Source organism: Enhydra lutris, unplaced genomic scaffold (genome assembly GCF_002288905.1).
Source record: "Enhydra lutris kenyoni isolate GAN:26980312 unplaced genomic scaffold, ASM228890v2 scaffoldscaffold28, whole genome shotgun sequence".
NCBI classification, from domain to species: domain Eukaryota; kingdom Metazoa; phylum Chordata; class Mammalia; order Carnivora; family Mustelidae; genus Enhydra; species Enhydra lutris.
Genome location: NW_019154112.1, coordinates 16,118,377 through 16,140,232, shown reverse-complemented (window position 1 = coordinate 16,140,232; position 21,856 = coordinate 16,118,377). Strand labels below are relative to the sequence as shown.

The following is a 21,856-nucleotide window of genomic DNA, read 5'->3' as shown; positions in this document are numbered from 1 at the left end:
ACTAAACATACAATTGGTTTTAAATGAGTTGTTAGATTACTTCAAAATTTTTAATTATAATATCAATGTGCTAAAAACACACTGAAAATGCTTTATATCAAAAAACATATTCTTGGAAAACAGATGGGATATGAAAATGTGATTACTTATTTTTTAGCTGTTGATTTTTTTTTGTCTTTGGAAGATTTTAATGCACCGAAATGGCTTTTATTATAACAATTTAAACAAGTAATTTTCTGAGACTAGAATAATCAACACCCATATACCCATCATCCATATTTAACACATCTCAATGTTTTTCTATTTTGCTGAATAGCTTTAAGGAAAATGTATAAAACATATTTGAAAACGCTTTGCATACATCAAGATTCATTTTTCATTCCTTTACAGTGAGAGGAAATCACCATTCTTAGATTGATGTGCATTCTTCCAAATATGTGTTATAATTTCATTAAATATATATTAGTGTCTCCAAAGTGAAATAATTGTGTATAAATCTAAAAGATATGTACATGATTCATATGAGGAAAACTATACAACTCTGATGAATGAAATCAAAGAAAAATTAAATAGATACTACATGTTCATGCATAGGAAAACTATATTGCCAAGATGTCAGTTCTGCCCAGTATAATCTCTAGATTCAATGAAATCCCAATCAAAATCCTAGCAAGTTATTCTGTCCATATTAATAAAACAATTCTAAAGATTATAGGGCAAAGCAAAAGACTCAGAATTCAATGTTGGAGAACAAATCTGAAGGACTGACACCGCCTGACTTTAAGACTTATTATAAATCTACAGTATTCAAGATAGTGTGGTTTTGTCAAATGAATAAACAAATAGATCAATGGAACAGAACAGGGAGGTCAGAAATACACCTACATAAATACTGTCAGCTGATCTTTGACAAAGACACAAAGGCAATTCAGTGGAAAAATGTTTTTCAACATATGGTACTGGAACAACTGGACATCCACATTGAAAATTTTTAAAAATCTAGATACACACCTTAAACTCTTTGTATAAATTACCTCAAAATGGATAAAATACTCAATAAAAAATGCAAAATTATAAGAACTCCCTTAAGAAAGGAGAAAATCTTGATGATGTTGGGTCTGGTTGTCTTTTTAGAGATGACACCAGGATATGATCCATGAAAGAAAGAATTGATAAGATGGGCTTAATTCAAGAAGCTTAATGGAAGAAGATATTTGCAAAAGACACATCAAACAAAGCATTATTATCCAAAATAGATAAATACTAAAAATTCAAAAATAAGAAAACAATCCAGTTTAAAAAATAGGCCCATGATCTTCTTATTGTAAAAAGATTTTATTATTTGACAGAGAGAGAGAGAGCACAGGCAAGGGGAGTGGCAGAGGGAGGGAGAGAAGCAGGACCCCTGCTGAGCAAGGAGCCAGAGGTGGGGCTTGATCCCAGGGTTCTGGCATCATGATCTGAGCCAAAGACAGTTGGTTAACTGACTGAGCCACCCAGGCAAAAATGAGCCCATGATCTTAATGATACCTCACTGAAGAAGTCCTATTGATGTTTAATAAGCATATAAAAAGATGTTCCACATCATATGTCATAAGGTAAATGCAAATCAAAACAATGAGATACCACTACACACCTTTTAGAATGGCCCAAATCCAGAACACTGACAACACGAAATGCTCATAAGAATGTGAAGCAACAGGAGCTCTTTTTATTTTTTTTTTTAAAGATTTTATTTATTTGAGAGAGAGAGTGAGCAAGAGAGAGCACAAGCCATGGGGAGAGGCAGAAGAAGAGGGAGAAGCAGACTTCCCCCACTATCAACATTCCCCACCAGCAGTACACTGTTTTACAATTGATGAACATACAGTGACATATGAAATATCATTCAAAGTCTATAGTTTAGACTAGGGTTCACTCTTAGTGTACATTCTATGAGTTATGACAATGTATAATGGCACGTGTCCGTCATCATAATATTATACATAATAGCTTCACTGCCCTAAATATCCTCGGAGATCCACCTATTTATCCTCCGTATTCTCTAATTCCTGGAAACCACAATCTCTTAACTGTTCTACCTTTTCTAAATTGTTATGTAGTTGGAATCATATTCTATGTAAGCTTTTATAGATTGGCTTCTTTCACTAGGTAATATGCATTTAAGTTTCCTCCATGTGTCTTCATGGCCTGATAGATCTTTTTTTTTTTTTAAGTGCTGAATAATATTCCATTGTCTGAACATACAACAACTTATTTATCCATTCATTTACTGATGGCCATCCTGGTTGCTTCCAAGTGTTGGCAATTACAAATAAGGCTGCTATAAACATCTGGGTATTAGTTTTTTGAGTGGACATAAGTTTTAACTCATTTGGATAAAGACCAAGTAGTGTGATTTGTGGATTATATTGTAAATTTTGCAAAAATCTGCCAAATTCCTAAGTAGCTGCCATTTCTTTATAATCCACAGGGAAATCACCTTAGGGGTCCAAATATTTCCTGCTTCTTACATAATCATCTTCAAATGTTGTCTCTGAATAGTCACCTCCTTTTCCTTTCTTACATTTCAAATTTTTCAGGAAGTCCTCTGAAAAAAGATGATGGCACCAGGTGGATTCAACACTAATCTGGTAGTTAAAAGTCATAGCCAGAAACCTCCAGCATCTGTTTCTTATCAGGAAGAGGCTGGTTCAGTTATGGTTCAGTCAGTATATTGTATTGTTTTTCCTATACATGAGCCGAGCTTGAGGATTAATATTGACAAAAACTCTTCAGCAATCTGCATGTTGGTTGCCAGATTGTTCACCATTAGTATTTGGTTATTTTCCATCAAGCTTTTATTTTAGGATATTCTCAGTTTGAGAAAGAGTTTGATGTCATCAGCTAGACTGAAGAGTCAAAATCAACTTTATAATCAATTCCGTTTTCTGTAAATAAACTCATAGGTCTTTGACCATAAGAGTTGTCTTTTAAACAGAGGGCATTTTTGGCTGACTTCCTCCTCTAACTCTTTGAGATCTCATACTGGAACTTAGAAAACTGATCTTTAGAAGCCATATTATTAAGTGATGTGAAATACCTTCATTTATATTTGTAAAATCATTTTGATTCTACTATTCATTTTATTCTCATCTCTGACTCAGCTAGCTCCTAAGTCTCATGCAGGGCAAATTAGGAATGCCAGGCAGTTAATGCCCCATGCTTCAGTCTACACGTTTTTTGTGAGCTTATTTTCCAGTCACTAATCCTATCTTCTGTTAGTTGATAGCATTTTTTATCTTAATTCTTTATCACTCTTCTTTCTAGCCACAGCTTCATCATGGGAAGAGTGTTTGCCCCACACTTTCAGGCATGGCTACAGTTATTTTTTTGCATGTGATCTATAGGTAAGGATGAGAGGCACTATCTCAGAGTCTAGGGCTTAACAGAGTTTGCCTGTTTTTTTGCTTGTCTTCTTGAACTTCTGCAACTCTGTGAAAACATGCTAATCCAAAAAAAATGAAAGACACTTGGAGCACAGCCATTTCAGCTGACTTCTTCCTCCTCAGCTATGTCCCTGAGAAACTTAGGTGAACCCCATCTATATTAGAACCAAATACCAATAAACCACAGATGTGAAAATATTAATAAGTAATCATTTTTAAGCACCAAGTTTTCAGTTTCTGCTGAGCAATAACAGCAAACCAGTATGGCCCATATAGTAACTCTGAAGGAGTTCATACCCCCTATAGACAAAGGATAGATATAGCAAAGGAACTTAAATCTCTGAATTCATTTTAATCTCCATTAGTGATAGAGGCTAAACGTCTCCTGTTTCTTCCAAAATCTGTGCTTGTTTACACACAAGCCTTCCTCTAAATGCTGGTGAAAGAATTGATTTATAAAATATTGCATTTTACCTGGCCCACTTCTCAACATTTCTCTTTGGTTCCAGTGCACAAAAAGGGTTAGATTCCAATGTTGCTGACGAGAGATGGAAACACTTAACTGGGAACATCTAGCCTATATCCTAGAAGAGCTGCATAACTCCAAAAATCTGTATGTCACAAAGCTGGGGAGCATGTGTGAGACTGACCGTAAGGTAGTCGGACCAAAGGAGAATAAATATAAAACTTAAATGAGTTAAACTTATTGACATGGATGAGAGAGAAGTTTCAATGTGCTACTATTAGCATCTGGGTATGGTGTTAAATTGGCTAATCAAACACTGGACTTACTTCTAGCTTAGATTGGTGAGGCAGAAGTGCCAGAGTGTTCTTGGTATATATTATAAGGAGCTGCTCATGGGCTTATTGTTATGGAAATGTTTGAATGGATCTATCATGAGTAAGCTGTTCAGTTACCCTTTAATTTTTATCCCAAGAGAGTACAGGAGGGTATTCCTATCTCCTAGGAAGAAATTCCATTCACCCAGGAGGAATTCCATTCACCAAGATCAAGAACAGGTTCATGAGGGGGGCATTAGTGTCTCGATGAACTCTAGGGTGATTATCCTTTATAGGCTGGGGATAATATGAGATGCTACAGTAAAATTGGGTTCCCTGATATAAATTAGAATAATGGGATCCAAGAATGGATAAAAACTGTTGATTATGTATGACTGTCAGATTAAAAAATGAGCAAATATCTCCATAAATCAGAGAAACAGATGGTGATTGGTGGATTGATTCAGACATCCTTGACAATGGCAATGACAGTGACAAGTTTCTACAAAATAAAATCTACGGGCAATCTGCTATGGTACTATTCACATGTACAGAATTAAGTATGCAGGTCTGAAGGATAGCATAATTCTATATATTCATATATATAGAATTAAGTACACTATTTAATTTGCCTTTGTAGGGATTCCTAGCCTCTTAAAAAGTTTCAGACCTATGCTGTGTCATGGACTCAGTGCTTCAACTGAAGGATAGTAGGTCCTTTTGAAGAAGGATCTTGACATATAGTCACAGGCTTTCCATGTATTTTCCTGAAGCTTTTTCAGAGGGTTCTGAGACCATTTACCACTATGATTGTTCACTGATTAAAGAATGATATTCAGGCCTTTTAGGAGTTTTTAGATAATGGCCCTGAACTTATGCTTATGTTTGAAATACCACTTTCCATCAGTAGGAGTGCACAATTATTTAGGTCTGGTAGATGGATCATAAATCCATCTTTTATTGTTTTTTGTTTTGTTTTCCTTCACAGTCCCTGAATATATAGTGTAGTCAATATACTTAGTAACAGAATCTCCACATGGGAATAAGAGCTATTATGCAGAAAGCCCATCTGGGAGATCTTGAAATGTCCCTTTAGACTTATCAAGATTTTAAATTGAAAGCAATTCTGTATCCCTATGGGACTTCTAGTGATTAGTGTCCCCTTCAAAGGCTTTTGAGTTCCAGGGGTGGTTATTCAAAGCATGTCTCCATTTACTTCACTAGATTGGACAGTGCAAAAGCCAGGTGGCCACAGAAAATAATAGAAATAATAGAAGATTATCAGAAACCTAAGCAGGTTGTGATATAAATTGTGAGAGGAATTCCAGATGTTAGATCTCTGTTAAGATAATCAAATATATCCCTTGGAATCTGGAGAGAAATGGTGACCTGGCAAATGAGTCTTATTCATCCTAATCAATGTGTATCCAGTTGAATTTGTCCAACTGTTATTTTTTCGAAAGATATTTTAAAAGATCTAATGAAGATATATCAATTATCTTCAAATTGATCTACAAATTCAATAAAATTCCAATAAAAATTCTACCAGTCTTTCTTTCTTTGTTTAGATGTAAGGATTTATACAATACATGTTGATTGTAACAGAACAAAACTGTCAAAAATAACTAAAGCTTCCTAAAGGAGATAAAAATATGAGATTTTTTGCCTTACCAGTATTGAGATATTTCAAAGGTAAGTAAGTGAGATTTATGGTACTGGCACACGGACAGCTAATTGAACTAAGGAAACAGAATAGAGGCAAAGAAATAGACATATTTGTATATGGGGACTTGTTCTGCAACCAAGAAAGCAATGCAGGTCAGGCCAAGCAGTAAGTAATAGATGAAGTTATTCAATACATAGAGCAGGCATAATTAGTTAATCATACGCAAAAATGAACTTAAAATTCCTACCTATACACACACACACACACATGCACACATGCATGCAAAATTTCCAGATAAATTAATTTAAATAGAAAGGGTGAAACTTTAAATATTTCAAAAGGAAATATAAGCAAGATTCTTTTGTCCTAGAATAAACTTTTTTAAAAATATTGAACCACTCCTGAATCCCTGGAATAAATCCTATTTGATTATGGTGAATGATTCTTTATAAAGTATTACTGGATTTAGTTGCTAATTTTAATGTATTATTGGATTGAGTTGCTGTTGAGGATTTTTGTAACTATGTTCATCGGAGACACTGACCTGTAGTTTTCTTTTCTGTGTATTGTCTTTATCTGTTTTTGTTATCAGGGTAATTCTGGCTTCATAGAATGCATTTGGAAGTTTTCTTTCCTCTTCTATTTTTTGGAAAAGTTTGATAAGAATAGCTATTGGTTCTTCTTTAAGTAGAGTAAACATTTTTAAATGAGATAAAAAGGCAAACCATAAGCAAACTGATTAATTTGATTACATTAAAATTAAAGCTTAGCACTCAAAACTTATCATAGAGAAGGTAAAATGTCAATCTACAATCAATAGAAATATTTTCAGTAAATACAACTAATAAAAGCAGTAATAACCAAAATATATAAAGATTCTTACAAATCAATAAGAAGAAAACATAAATGGGAAGATGCCATAAATAGGCATTTCTAGAAAGGAAAAATTGAATTTCTTAAAATGGATGAAGGAATGCTTAAACTCATAAGTTATGATGGGAACTCAGGAAAAAAAAAAAACAAAGATATATAATTTTACACACAGCAGATAAGACCAAATGGAATATCTAAGAATGTAAATAGGGACACTTACTCATTTTCACTAAGAGTGTGAATATTCCATTTTCAAAGTAAAATGGAAAAAAATGATATAATACGTGTGAAAACATCTACCCAATGATCCAACTATTCCATTTCTAGGTATGCAATCTAAACTAACACTAGCACTTGTGTACTTGGGGAAATATTTGAAAACCTTAAGAGTATTATTATCTCTAAGAAAGAAGAGTCAAATAGCCCAGATATCTATGGCCAGAAGACTGATACAGAAATGTTGACACATATTTAAATGGAATATTGTACAACAGTTAAAAATGAGCAACAGATGCAGAAATGTCATGTTCAACATAATGAATTATTTCTGAAGACTAAACACAATATTATTTCAGTTATATTAAATGCTAACTAAGTGTTTTGTTGAGGTAGGTATACAAATAGTTAATACTATATATTAAGGGCAAGAGATGGGTCAAATAGGTGATGGGGATGAAGGAGGGCACTTGTGAGGAGCACCAGGAGTTGTATGGAAGGGTTGTATCAGTATATTATATGCCTGAAACTAATATTACACTGCGCTAACTGAAATTTAAATAAAAACTTAAACATAAAATCTTTGTTCAACAACAAAAAAATTCAGGATATTCAATATGGTTGGGGGGAAAAGTAGAGGAGTACTTGGGGATAAGCACAAAGATATTAGGAAGGTTCTGCTCAAGTTGAATGATAGGAAAATATATGTTCATTTTATTTTTTAAATATCATATACAAAATAATTGATTAAGTAAAATATAGCTTCTAACCTGTTTGCCAGATCCACACAGGTCCCATTATTTTTGCAAGGTCTAGAAGAACACTCATTTGTTTCAAGTTCACATAGAGTTCCAGAAAACCCAGGTCTGCAAACACATCTTTTAAACAAGAAATTTAATACCTCCATTAGTATAAACACATAAAGTCAAAGCTTCAAATAATTGTAGCATGGCAAATTTTTAATAACCAGAAATGTTGTTCAATTTGTCAACTGAAATTATAAACATGGATGTGTTTAGATACATCTAGATGCATAAACTTGTATCTCATTATTTTTTTGGTTTTCTCTACCTGAAGTTGTTGACCCCATCTTCACAGTCACCATAATTCTGACAGGGAAGGGAGAAGCACTCATCCACATTAATTTCACAATGTTCACCCTCAAATCCTGCAAGGAGAGATGAAATGGATATAGATGAGCAATCTGCACTTTAGAGTGTGAAAATCAGTCAGTGCTAAAGAGTCTGGAGAAAATGCTCTTGGTGGAAGCTTAGAAAAAAATATGTATTACATAAAGAAAGAAAATACCTCATCTCTGGCTTCTCATCTCTAATTCACATAACATAAATAAAGTTATGCTAGTTTCTAATAAACAAGTTCAAAGGAAAGAATTAAGAAAGGAATACTTTACTGAATCCTTTGGGAAAATAGGGTGTTGCAAATGTTGCTATTATTTTAAGGTACTTAAATGTTTGAACAAGAAGAAATGAAACAATCTGGAAAGCAAATGAATTAATGTGATGGCCAATTTTAAAGTAAAATTGAGCTTCAGCAATCAAATTTATTCAAGACAGTTAGCGGATGAGGCAAATTATTTAATTACTTTCCATATCCAAGTGATTCAAAGAAAACAAATTATTTTGATTCATAGCTACATAATCAATCATCCATTTAAGCACATGCCAGTTATGTTTTTTTAAAAAAATAACAAAGAATATGAAAAAAATTATACAGACTTGTAAGAGGCAGTTGTAATTATTTAAACACATTTGTGTCAGAAAAAATCAGTAATACATTAAAGGGATGCCTGCGTGGCTTGGTCAGTTAAGCATCTGTCTTTGTCTCAGGTCATTATCCCAGGATCCTGGGATTGAATCCCACATCAGGCTCTTTGCTCAGCAAGGAGCCTGCTTCTCCCTCTGCCTGCCTCTGTCTCTCTCTGACAAATAAATAAATAAAATCTTAAAAAAATAAATACAATAATAAATAAAATAATAATACAGTAAATAAATAAATAAATACAGTAAAATAAATAAAATACAGTAAATATTTTAATATTTATAATTTAAACAATTACTACCCTGATCATATATAACTATATAAAACAAAATATATTCTGTTGTACTAATTTTTTCTTGCTAATATTTTTTTCAATACTAGTTAGAAAATATGTGAAAAAAGAAGATTTTCCTTTCTCTTACTTTTTCTCAATGCTATAACTAAGTACCAAATAATTGCAGTGATATTATAAATGACAATATCTACTCAGACTTTTTAGTCTGAAGAACAGAAGGTCATTCACATTGTTCTACAAAACCTGCATTTATTATTGCATACACATAGGCTAGGATCTGAAAGAGCGGGTTACACAGAAATGGCCATCTTCCTTCCCTAACACCACCTCATGACGTCTCTCCTTTCAATCTTCAAATATCTCTTCATGTTGAAAGCTTCAAGTCACTTAGAATATTGGCATGCAGATGATATAGCATAGCTTCCTTGATCTCTATTTCTATATCATTATCTTTTAGCTTGGCATCTACTGCAGGGTTGAAAATCCTCTGTACTTCCTCACTTAGGAGTTCTGCGGGAGAACATGGGATAGTCTTACTTTATCCATTCACACCATGCTATAAGCCACTGCCATTCTCTGTGGTGTCTACCACCAAATCAAGGGCAAACTTGCTTCTACCTGGAGTTTGGGAAGGGGGCATTGCCTCTCATAAAATCTGGCTGCCTCTTTCGTAGGAGATAATATGGAAACCTAAAAACTACAAAAGAAGGCAAGAGTAAAAAGGAACAAAGTAGAGATACAAGTACTACAGAAAGTAGAAAACAAATAGCAAGATGATCCATTTAAAGCCATATACATCAATAATTACATCAAATGTGGTTTAAAAAAAAATTTTTTTTTTTCCAGGGGCGCCTGGGTGGCTCAGAGGGTATAAGCCTCTGCCTTCAGCTCCGGTCGTGGTCCCGGGGTTCTGGGATCGAGCTCTGCATCGGGCTCTCTGCTCGGCGGGGAGCCTGCTTCTCCCTCTCTCTCTGCCTCTCTGCCTACTTGTGATCTCTCTCTCTGTCAAATAAATAAATAAAATCTTAAAAAAAAATTTTTTTTCAATAAAAGGCAGAGTCAGCCAGGCTAAATAAAATAGCAGAACCAACTACATGGTTTCTTAAGGGAATTTGCTTTAAATATAGAGATGATGATGAGTTAAAAGTAGGAAGATGCACCAAGAAACACTTAAAAGAAATCTATAGTGCCTACGTGTCTAGCAGATCAGGCAGTCTTTAGGTCAGGTATCATTATTAATTTGTCGTATTTTTTTTCTTAGTTATCAAAGCTTTCAAGTTTAACTCTGAAGTTGCACTCTTGTAATTTCACCCATGCAGTCAGTATTGTATCCTCACCATTAAAAACAAAATTAAAGAGTTATTTCCAAGTTAATATGGTTCTCTTAATTTTAGGTAAGCGAGTTATAATTCCAACACATTTCACCATTCATCAATCACCACTGCTATCATATTTAAATTATAAATGTTACAGTAAATTATAAATAACCTAATAAGCTTTTTCTTTTTCTTTCTCTCTTTTTTTTTTTTAAAGATTTTATTTATTTGACAGAGAGAGAGAAATCACAACCAGGCATAGAGGCAGGCAGAGAGAGAGGGGAGGAAGCAGGCTCCCCTCGGAGCAGAGAGCCCAACGCAGGGCTTGATCCCAGGACTCTGGGATCATGACCTGAGGCGAAGGCAGAAGCTTTAACCCACTGAGCCACCCAGGTGCCCCAATAAGCTTTTTCTTTAAATATTTGTGGGTTTTTTTTTTTTTTTTTTTTACAAGTTAAAGATTTAGAAAGTTGGATGCATTACACCATTCCTATTTTTAGCATGACTAGCTTTCTCTGAGAGGCAGGGTATTTTGACACTAATGTATTCCTTAGAAATGTTCTTTGAGGCACTGGGACTCAGGGTCCTTGACTAGCTGGAGAAGTAGTACCAGTGTGCCCTCCTGAGTTCAGCTGGGCTGATAAATCGGAAGAACACTCAGAACCTACAAACTCGGGAAACTCATAGAATAACCTTGTTTTCTGTGATTTTGCCTTATTCATTTAGTTTGACATTTCTGGCATGGAGCTTTGTTACCAACCAGCAACATATGTCAATGGGCTGAGGAAATTAGATTGCTAAAATGCAGTAGACATCGGGAGAAAAAAAATAAAGGAGACATGGACTGCATTTAAAATAAACCAAAGTTTTGCTGAGAAAGCTTGTGTTCGGGGGATTTAAAGGAGAAAGAAATGTATATATATATATATATATATATATATTACACTTTCTTTCCATAGTCCTTGGTGTTAGAAGTATTTGTTTGTGTGAAGGGTATTTGTTTTGAATATATGCACTGACAGCTAAAAGTCTGTCAAAGCTTTAAGTATATTGAATTCGTTCTATGCTACTCTCCTGTTTTTTTATCCCTATCCAGAATTCAGCTGACTCTATTACCTGCAATAGAGTTCTTTACACAAAAATAATAGGACATTCTATGTCTTGGATTCTCTTATCTTTTTCTTATAATGGCTTAGCTATACCTTGTCATAGAGAATGCCTGTCACTGATCAATATTTTTATATCTTCCCATCCCCCAAAATATTTCATAAGTTACTAAACTCATGTTTAGGAGCCAAATCAATGTAGATTATAGGTATAATTTTTTAAAATCACTTAATATTTTCTATTTCTAAAAAATTTCACTTTTTATTTCATTCTCTAGAGGGGATGGCATAGAACAAAGTACATTAACAATAGTTAGATTTTCATGAAACTTTATGAGGAAACATTTTGTCATCTGGTCTAGACCTGGACGACTTTCACATTAGAAGTAATACCACTTGGAATAATTAGGAATGAAAGTAAGTAGGGAAAAACTAGATATAACTTTCATATATTCAATAAGTTAGCGTTAAAATTATACATTTTAAAATAAAAACTAAAAATATTAAAAAATGACCTTTTTCAAAAGCATTAGAAAGGCATTATTTTTGTTTTTACTTAATTAAAAAATTAATTTACCTAGATTTTAAAGCTTTATGAAAACAAGCAAAAAATAAAGATTTCTCTCAGTGAGTCAGAATTTTTTAAAATACTGTTTTATTTAAAAATAATAAATATTGTTTTATTTTTATTTGAAAACATGAGATACAAATGTTAGCATTCTTGAAAAATTAACCAACTATTACAAAATAGTTGCAGATTAAATCCAAACATTATGAAATATGACAAGATAAAACTAATATTTCTAATAGGCCTAATAAGATTTTTTAACACTAATTTTAAGAAAAATTTTTAAAATATGAGTATAAAAGCTCATATTTTATTTTATTTTAAAGATTATTTGTTTATTTATTTGACAGAGAGAAACAGAGAGGGAACACAAGCAGGGGGAGTGAGAGAGGGAGAAGCAGCCTTCACCCAGAGCAGGGAGTCGGATGTGGGTCTCAATCCCAGGACTCTGGGATCATGACCTGAGCCGAAGGCAGACGCTTAACAACTGAGCCACCAGGTGCCCTAAAAGCTCATATTTTAAAATATAACTAATAATTAACATGATTTAAAGTTATTTTGCGGCAATATATGTTTTCGTTAAGAATTTCCCTAGTATAAATATCTACAGCCATTTAAACCTAATAGACACATGCTACCACACAAACACATGTTTTTAATTGTCAAAAAGAGTAATTTTTAATTTAGATAAACTATATTGTCAAGTGACACATTTATTTGGTATTTGGAATTATACGCTATAAGTAATGTGGCATTACCATAATAATAGTATATGTACCAGAGTAATAAACATGTTTAAGTGCTACTGCTTGCCTCCTCTGGTACTACAAATCCATAGAGCTTAGAATCCTGATTATAAATCAATAGCACATGTAAATGATCTGATTTTTCCTTCTACTAAGACATTTTACAAGCACTCTTTGCCACATTTTAATCCTTTGTGAAGTGTCATTAAAAAAAAAAACAGAAAACTTTTGCTTCTTTCACGTTGGAGACATATGGGTGAAATGGCTACATTTGGAAACTAAGCCCTTTAAATTAAATCGAAAGTATTGGATAGTGTGATGTTCTTGCCTATAAACTGAGACATAATTCAGAGTAGAAAGAAAAAGAAGTTTTCCTAAAGAAAATAGTAGAAAATAAATATTTTTTAAGCATAAGACGATTTTAGATCTCTCACTATATACACACACATGCTAATAACGGAGACTGACTGCATGCTATACACGCATCGACATGCATATTATCTAAAGTCCTCTCTATTTCTGTAAACCTCATATCATTCTTTTTTTTTTTAAGATCTTATTTATTTATTTGATAGAGAGAGAGAGACACAGCGAGAGAGGGAACACAAACAGGGGGAGTGGGGAAGGAAGAAGCAGGCTCCCTACCAAGCAGGGAGCCCAGTGCAGGGCTTGACCCCAGGACTTTGGGATCATGACCTGTGCCGAAGGGATACGCTTAACCGACTGAGCCACCCAGGTCCCTCATATCATTCTTATAATCCATTTATACCAGCCTGCAAGTCGAACTCAGTTTATTCAACTCTTGTTCTTAATTCTCTTTCCCTTTACTATACACATTAGATAGTCCTCTTTTGATCACATACACTATAAATAAAAATACTAACTTATAAAAGGAATGTCATTTACTGGTAGCCTAGCTGGGAAGGATACCTAGCAGTTTTCAGAGTTTAAGAAAGAACCATAGTAACCGCCAGGACCAGTTCTTTCACAAACTTTTCTCTCTTACTGCATTCACATCTCCATGTGAAGGGAACATGGTGTTGGCTGCACCAATTGTAAAACTGAAAAAAAAGTGAAAGCTTTTTTTCTCTTATCATCAATTCCAAGGAAAGGCTCTGAATGCCAACATTCCAGTCCTATGCTGACATGGATCAATCATAATTGCCAGAGAGATGGAATTTTCTCTCTTAGTCTGAGTTTCCCAAAACAAGAATATGAGGTAATAATATGCATACAAGTAGCTTATTTGAAAGGTGATCCTGGAAATTATTGCAAGAGAATGGAGAAATAAAATAGGGGAGAGAGGGGCTTAATGAGCTGGTTAGTTTACTGTGGGCAATGAAATCTCCAAGGCTGCTGGGGATCCTCTTAGAAATCATGTGGAACATAACTCAAGAGTTGTCACACTACATAAAAAAGGTGGGGTACGCATCCGCAAAGTAAGAGAGAGCTCTTACTATATTGTACTTTAATGGTTAGTTAATTTATGTGTCTCTCCTTGAACTTTAAATTACTTGATGGTGTGTCTCTGCCATGTTTAATTTCCCCAGAACCTACCTCAAGACTTGACACATGGTAAGAAATCAATAATGGTTGCTGAATCAGTTAATAAAGAATACATTTTTTATATTTCTAGAACACTACCAACATGCAGCTACAAGACTGGCATGTGTTATATATAGAGCATAGTGCAGAGAGGCAAAAAAAAAAAAAAAGTGTAGTATAAAATAAATGCTGAGGTGTGTAAATTGATTGCATACTAAATCACCAAAAACTAACACTATAAGGTAATAGTGTAAATCCCATTTACTTCTAGGAATCTTATGAAATTATATTTGTCTTTCTATGTGCTATTTTTATACTTACTAAAGCAGTGATATTTTAACCACAGAAATTGTTTAAACAAATAGGATTTTATATAAAACAAACCTGTATTGAATTATTAACTGCTAAATGCTTTTCTGTCTACCTATTTTCCACTAGAAAATGTTCAATGTTCATAGGGACCAAATTAACTCACCTCCATTCTAAATAGAAGACAGAAGCACAGCCCTTACTTTCTCCTGCAAAACATGTTCACCATAATTCTAGTGTTTTACTACAGCTATAATTTTTAAGTAGCTCACATTGTACCCAAACGGATTAGACTGTTTTGACTATAAGTTTCAATCACACTAAGCAAAATAGTTTACTTGGTGAGCATTCAGTTTGGCATAAATCAAAGTATCAGTTATTCTAGTTGCTGGTTCTTCAGAGTGCATTTTAATGCCATTTATAATTTAGTTGATTAGTACATAGTCATATTACTACTCTGGCTTTGGGATTTTATTTATATTCATACTTAAATTGTGACAGACCCTGTAGGCTGACTAATAACCGTGAACAGAATTTCAAAAATGCATATGCTGAACTCCAAGGCCTTAAGCCTTAAGTCTCTTTTCTTGTGATGCCCTATATTTTAGTCACTTGGCAAAAACAAACAGCTTGCAAAGAATTCCAGATACAGGATACAAATCCTGTATCTGTATAAAAGGTTAAGTCTTGGAATTCTTTGTAGTTTAAAATTTCACTACTTTTAAAATGAAATTTGATTAGAATATTTTCCTTAAAAAATAATATAATGGCTTTGGTGTAGATCCTATTTCAAACAACAGGTATTAAAATAACTCAGGGCATAGTGTCTAAAATATTCCACAGTCAACCTCTTTATAATATTCTGAGGTAGCTTTTTAAAGTAATGTCACAGGCTTCAGTTATTGATCTGCTACAGAGGTTGAACAACTAAAAGCAAGAGTAAGTAAAAATTTTGTATAGTAGTTAGATCTCATTTACAGAAACTTAGTCCTATAATTTCTTAGGTTTAGAAGTATTTTTCAATTTCAAATATATATATGTATATATATATGTGTGTGTATATGTATATATATATATACACACACACACACTTGCAAAACAGTTTAGAAACAATGTACTCTTCACATATCTCTTCGTGCTGAATCATAATTAGAAAGTGACAAACACATGATTCATTGTGCCCACCTGCTACTGTATCCAAAGCATTAATTTGAAATGGTCATATTTCTCTGAAAGCTTTAAGTATAATGATGAAGTTCCAAGAAGACAAACAAGATTTTACTAATATACAATGGTGAAATCTAAATTGTCCTCAGGATATTTTTGTGATACTCGTGAAGCTGGAAAATCTTATTACTAATTTGATAGTCGTTGATAAGATTTTATGATATCTCTGAACTTTTTTTCCCTCACCCTACAACAGGAAAGGAATCTTACTAGATTATATAAATTCATTAAATGCATTTATTAATTGCACATAAATTATCAAAAATTTTACATCAAAAAACATGCTCACCTTGTAGAAAATTCTCTTTGGTGAAAACAGAGGAAGTTTTATTTTAATTGAAGAAATATGCTGCTACTTCTCATTAAATATTACTTATATTCTGAGACTATTAGTTTGCTAAGTAAAGCATTATGGATAATTCTGCTGAATAAATGAGCTCCTCCCCTGCTACTGAATACTATTTCAAAAAGTTTCACTCTCAATGTTTGTTAAAAGGTAATTATCCACCTAATTTATGTACTTTATAATTACTGAGGTTTGCAGGGTATCAAACGTCCCCCTCACTTTTTTTCCTATCTTGCTTTCCCTGACACATTCCTGCAAACAGGTGTCTGTCCATATGCCTTGTATGCCTGCATTATTTGCTTTATAAAGCCCATGTCACTTTTGCAAAAACAATTACTAATGGCTCTCCAGTTTATAGTTCCAATCCCTCAGAAGGTCCAGAAGTTTTTGTCATGTACATACATTCAAGGACTTGCCTCTAGAGACTTGTAATTATCCTATACCTCAGGAAGTTCTAGAGGCTTATAAAAACAAACAGGAACAGCTTTGACTAAGATACCAATTAACTGATATAGTCTAAGCTGACCTTTTAGGACAGAAGAGTAAACAATTATTGTCCTTATCTTTAATTAACCTCTTTTCTAGTAGAATAACAAGGAAAGAGACATGAAGCCATGAATTGGTATTAGGAAATAAATATTAGTTGTAGACTCTTACACACAGTGTGATTTTTATATTGTGCTTATGACACACTCCTGTTACACTGAAAACCTACAATGTGCTAGTTTTATGGCAGAGGCATTCCTGTTGAAGATGGTAACAGCTCTTCAGAAGCAAGCAGTACATGAGCAGTAAACATTTATATAGATCACCTGTGCACTAATCAGACCTCTTTCAGTTACATCTGAAGAGATCCTAATCAAGCATCTTTCAAACTGTGTAAGTTATTATTGGCTGATATGACCCAGAAAACCAGAAGTAACTTGCTTCAGGAACAGCTGGATTCAGGAGTGCCAATAATGCTCTTTAATCTGCCCGTTCTCTATCCCCTTCACAGACTCTATTTTATGGTACAAAGTAGCCACCAGAGGCACATGACACTGGCTTAGCCACCAAAGTGGAAATAATTGGTGTTCATAGATAAGTCCATGAAAAAAGTTACAGTGAAGCATTTGATTACCCTAGATTCTATCTATGCTTATTTCTAACAGCTATTGTTAGGAACACTACATAAACAAGATTATTCAGGAAAAAGAAGCTGTTAATAAACAATGGGAAATTTCTTTAAAACAAACAAACAAAAAAGACCAAAAACTACAAAGTTTTCTTCCCCTCTCCGCCCCGCATCGTCCCTCCTCACCATACTAGTTAGGCTAACTTTTTAGATTATTTCTCTAGTCTGTTTATAATACCTATATTTGGAGTCAAATAATCCTTAATTCTACAATATATGTATGTTTTCTCTCACCCATTTTTAAGGAGCCATAATCTCATAAAATCAAAATAAACCAAACAAACAAAAAGTGAAAAAAAAATTAAAACAAATATAAGCTCTTACCTTCTCTACACACACAGGAATGAGTTCCATCTACCAAAGTCAAACATGTTGAGTTGTTTCTGCAAGGGTCACTGAGTGGATCACAAGGGTTATAGTGTTGATGGCAAAATTTTCCAGTATAAAAGGGTGGACACAGGCATACAAATTGCCCAGGAATGGTAGACTCATGACAAAGAGCTCCATTCATGCATGGGTCAGAGTCACATTCATTTATTTCTTCACTACAGTTTTGTCCAGTCCATCCAGATGTACACTCACAGCTGAAATAAAGTTTTAAGAAGTATGAACAGTACTGTTTCAAACTTATTCTTTGCATTTTAATGAATTATTACGCTGAACTAATATGTGGCATTTTTATTTATAACAAGATTAAGAAATTATACATACTTTAAAAACATTATTTACCTAATTTCCTGAGACAATTCAATGTATATTGTTGCAAGACTCACTTCAATGGCCAAAATAAGATTTAAGAAGCATTTGGTAAATTCCTAACATAGTAGGCCACTGAAACAGATAAGAGAACAACTATGCTACCAATTTCAATTTTCACAACTATTGAGTTTAATTACCAATTGAGAAAACTTCCTCAATTATTTCTTTTATGTAAAATAATTTTCACTATTTAAAAGACTGAGATGATATTTAATTCAATATCTTTAGCAACATGTTACGCTTATAATCACCAGAGTATTTATAACAAGGTGTTCCTTTATGCTAAGCATCTGGATTTCATTCCAGTTTTTGCCTGCTTTTAAAAACATCTTTTCTCTAATATTTGAATAATGTGGGAAAACTGAACAGAAATCAAATAAATGAAAAGTAAAGCATTTGGATCTTGTCTGTACCTCACAGACTCTAGCTCAGTCTAACTGTCAACCATCTAGCATCTGTTATTCTCTCAGAAATTATTGAGTTCAAAGAGCACTATACTATCAGTTATTTACTAATCCTGCACATAACTTCATCTTCCCCTAAAATTTGCTTGTCATACCCTTTAGAAGTTTTTATAAATAAAAATTATAAACATTTCCATGATTAGCCTCCACTAATTAAACTTCTGGCACCCCAGTGTGAATCTGAATCTCCATATTCTCATGTATGTAATATATGCTGAAAATATTATAAATATTAATTGATATACGATCTTCAGTTGGAATCATATAGGCTTATCTGAATTCTTTCATTTGGGAAATTGAAGATCAAAGAGTTTAATTAAATTGGTAATCTCAGAGAATTATTATAAAGATTAAATGATAGGGGCGCCTGGGTGGCTCAGTGGGTTAAAGCCTCTGCCTTTGGCTCAGGTCATGATCCCAGGGTCCTGGGATCAAGCCTCGCATCGGGCTCTCTGCTCAGCAGGGAGCCTGCTTCCCCCACCCTCTCTCTATCTGCCTCTCTGCCTACTTGTGATCTAACTCTCTGTCAAATAAATAAATAAAATCTTAAAAAAAAATTCACTAAAAAAAAAAAGATAAAATGATATAATGAATAAAAATATATAGTGCCTGATAGCAACAATGTCTACCTACCTACGGTGGTAGCTAGGTGCTGTCACAGAATTTTAAAAAGCAATTTTAAATTGAAATTTTAAATTTTAAAAAGAATTTTAAATAAAATATGCATCTCAACAATGAGGATTGCTTTAATTTCTAGTGGTACTTTTCATTTATTTGTCAATCACATCTTATTTTAAAATGGTCAAATGCATTATTCAATTTGATACCTCCAATAATGCTTTGAAATAAGTAGGAGAGGTGTTTTTTTGTTTGTTTGTTTGTTTTGTTTTTTCGTTTTTAATTCTCACTTTATAGATGAGATAGCCAGAAGTGCAAAGGAGAAAAATGACTCATCCAAAGTCACCTGGTTGGCAAACTTGGGATCTGAAGCCTAGAACTCTTCCTTCAAGTTTCTCTATTTTCTTTCTTTTAATTTTTTCTTTCTTGAAGATTTCAGTTATAAGACTATCTAATATCTTGTGAAACAATGTTAAAATTAAATATATCAAATTCCAGCAAAATAGCTTCAGTGCATTTACTTTATTTAAAGTAGCTTTACTTCTAAGTGGTATTGCATAAATATTTGTTTTTCTTTTCCTTGTATTCTTTCATGAGTACATAATTTCAACTTGAATACTTTAAAAGAGTTCCCTGTGAGTAACCAATAATACTTGAATATTTAACATATGTGCTGACTGTTTGTTTTATCTTCTCAAATAACAGGTGGCCCAAGATTTCATGTGGTGTCCTTACAAGGATCAAATCCTCAGGAAAGCATCTGGCCATATGTCAATAAGACTGATGATGCCAAGATGAGACCTCTGGAGATGAATGGATATTTGTAGAAAATAAAGTTCTAAAAAACAAAGTCACTATTTATAACTAACAATCAGACCTATACATTTATATATTTGAATCTGCTTTTATATATGTCAGAGAAACTAGTCTCTGATGGATGGAGAAAAACACGTTTTATGGGAGAGCTCCAATCTGGTTTTTAGTTGGTATCATGAAATAATTTCAGGATTTAGTATGAACTGGCAGGATTTTCCAAACTCAGAGCTAGAAGCAGAATTTTTATGGACTGAAATACCAAACAAACCAAAACACGTACTCTATGACTTTTTGAATATACAATTTCCAGTAGTAAACACTTGAAAATGAATTTAATGTACTTAAAGGTAGACTAGTCTATTCTAATTTGCTGTCTTCCTAGTGAGATAACCAAAAATTCACTGGCATAAAATACACTGAATTCCTTCTAAGAACAACATTCCAATTCTTACATATTGACTGAAAGAACCAAAACTAACAATAGAAAATAAAGTAGACGTGGGAGGAGTCAAGATGGCGGAGAAGTAGCAGGCTGAGACTACTTCAGGTAGCGGGAGATCAGCTAGATAGCTTATCTAAAGATTGCAAACACCTACAAATCCAACGGGAGATCGAAGAGAAGAAGAACAGCAACTCTAGAAACAGAAAATCAACCACTTTCTGAAAGGTAGGACTGGTGGAGAACTGAATCCAAAGCGACGGGAAGATAGACCGCGGGGGGAGGGGCCGACTCCCGGCAAGCAGCAGAGCAATGGAGCACAAAATCAGGACTTTTAAACGTCTGTTCTTCTGAGGGACATCGCTCCAGAGGCTTAACCGGGGTGAAGCCCACGCAGGGTCAGCGTGGCCTCAGGTCCCGCAGGGTCACAGAAGGAACGGGGGTGTCTGAGTGTCGCAGAGCTTACAGGTATTAGAACGGGGAAGCCGGCTACAGAGACAGAGCCGAGGAGTGAGCTCTCAGCTTGGGGTTACCTTGAACTGGTCGCAGGCTCGGTCAGCTCAGAGCGCGGCCAGAGGCAGGGTGACGGGAGTAATTGGGCGCTGTTCTCTGAGGGCGGACTGAGGAGTGGGGCCCCGGGCTCTCGGCTCCTCCGGCCGGAGACCGGGAGGCTGCCATCTTCATTCCCGCCCTCCGGAACTCTACGGAAAGCGCTCAGGGAACAAAAGCTCCCGAAAGCAAACCCAATCGGATTACTCAGACCGGCCCCGGGTAAGGGCGGTGCAACTCCGCCTGGGGCAAAGACACTTGAGAATCACTACAACAGGCCCCTACCCCAGAAGACCAACAAGAAACCCAGCCAGGACCAAGTTCACCTACCAAGGAGTGCAGTTTCAATACCAAGGAGAGCAGCGGAATTCGAGAGGAGGAGAAAGCAAAGCACGGAACTCATGGCTTTCTCCCCATGATTCTTTAGCCTTGCAGTTAATTTAATTTTTTTTTCTTTTTCAATTTTTTTTCTCTTCTTCTGCTAAATTTTTTTAACTTTTATCCATTTAGTTTTTAATGTTTTTTAACTAGTTTATTTAATATATATACATTTTTCCTTTTTATATTTTTCTTTATTGGTTTTCTTTTTTTATTGTTTTTTTTTTTTTCTTTCTGAACCTCTTTTTATCCCCTTTCTCCCCACTCACGATTTGGGATCTCTTCTGATTTGGCTAAAGCATATTTTCCTGGGGTTTTTCCCACCCTTTTATTATTTTACTTGCTCCTTCATCTACTCTTATCTGGACAAAATGACAAGGCGGAAAAATTCACCACAAAAAAAAAGAACAAGAGGCAGTACCAATGTCTGTATTGATTAGGTCCCTAGCCTTTGGTACT

General features: G+C 34.3%; 1 protein-coding gene across 1 annotated transcript in view; it reads right to left on the bottom strand.

The window, feature by feature from the left end:
* LOC111152227 (eyes shut homolog (Drosophila)) overlaps nt 1–21,856 on the bottom strand; it is a 1,631,332-nt gene that overhangs the window by 1,093,087 nt on the left and 516,389 nt on the right. The window contains 3 exon segments of the mRNA XM_022510634.1: nt 7,734–7,841; nt 8,035–8,131; nt 17,699–17,958. Coding sequence (XP_022366342.1) covers nt 7,734–7,841; nt 8,035–8,131; nt 17,699–17,958 — 465 coding nt within the window.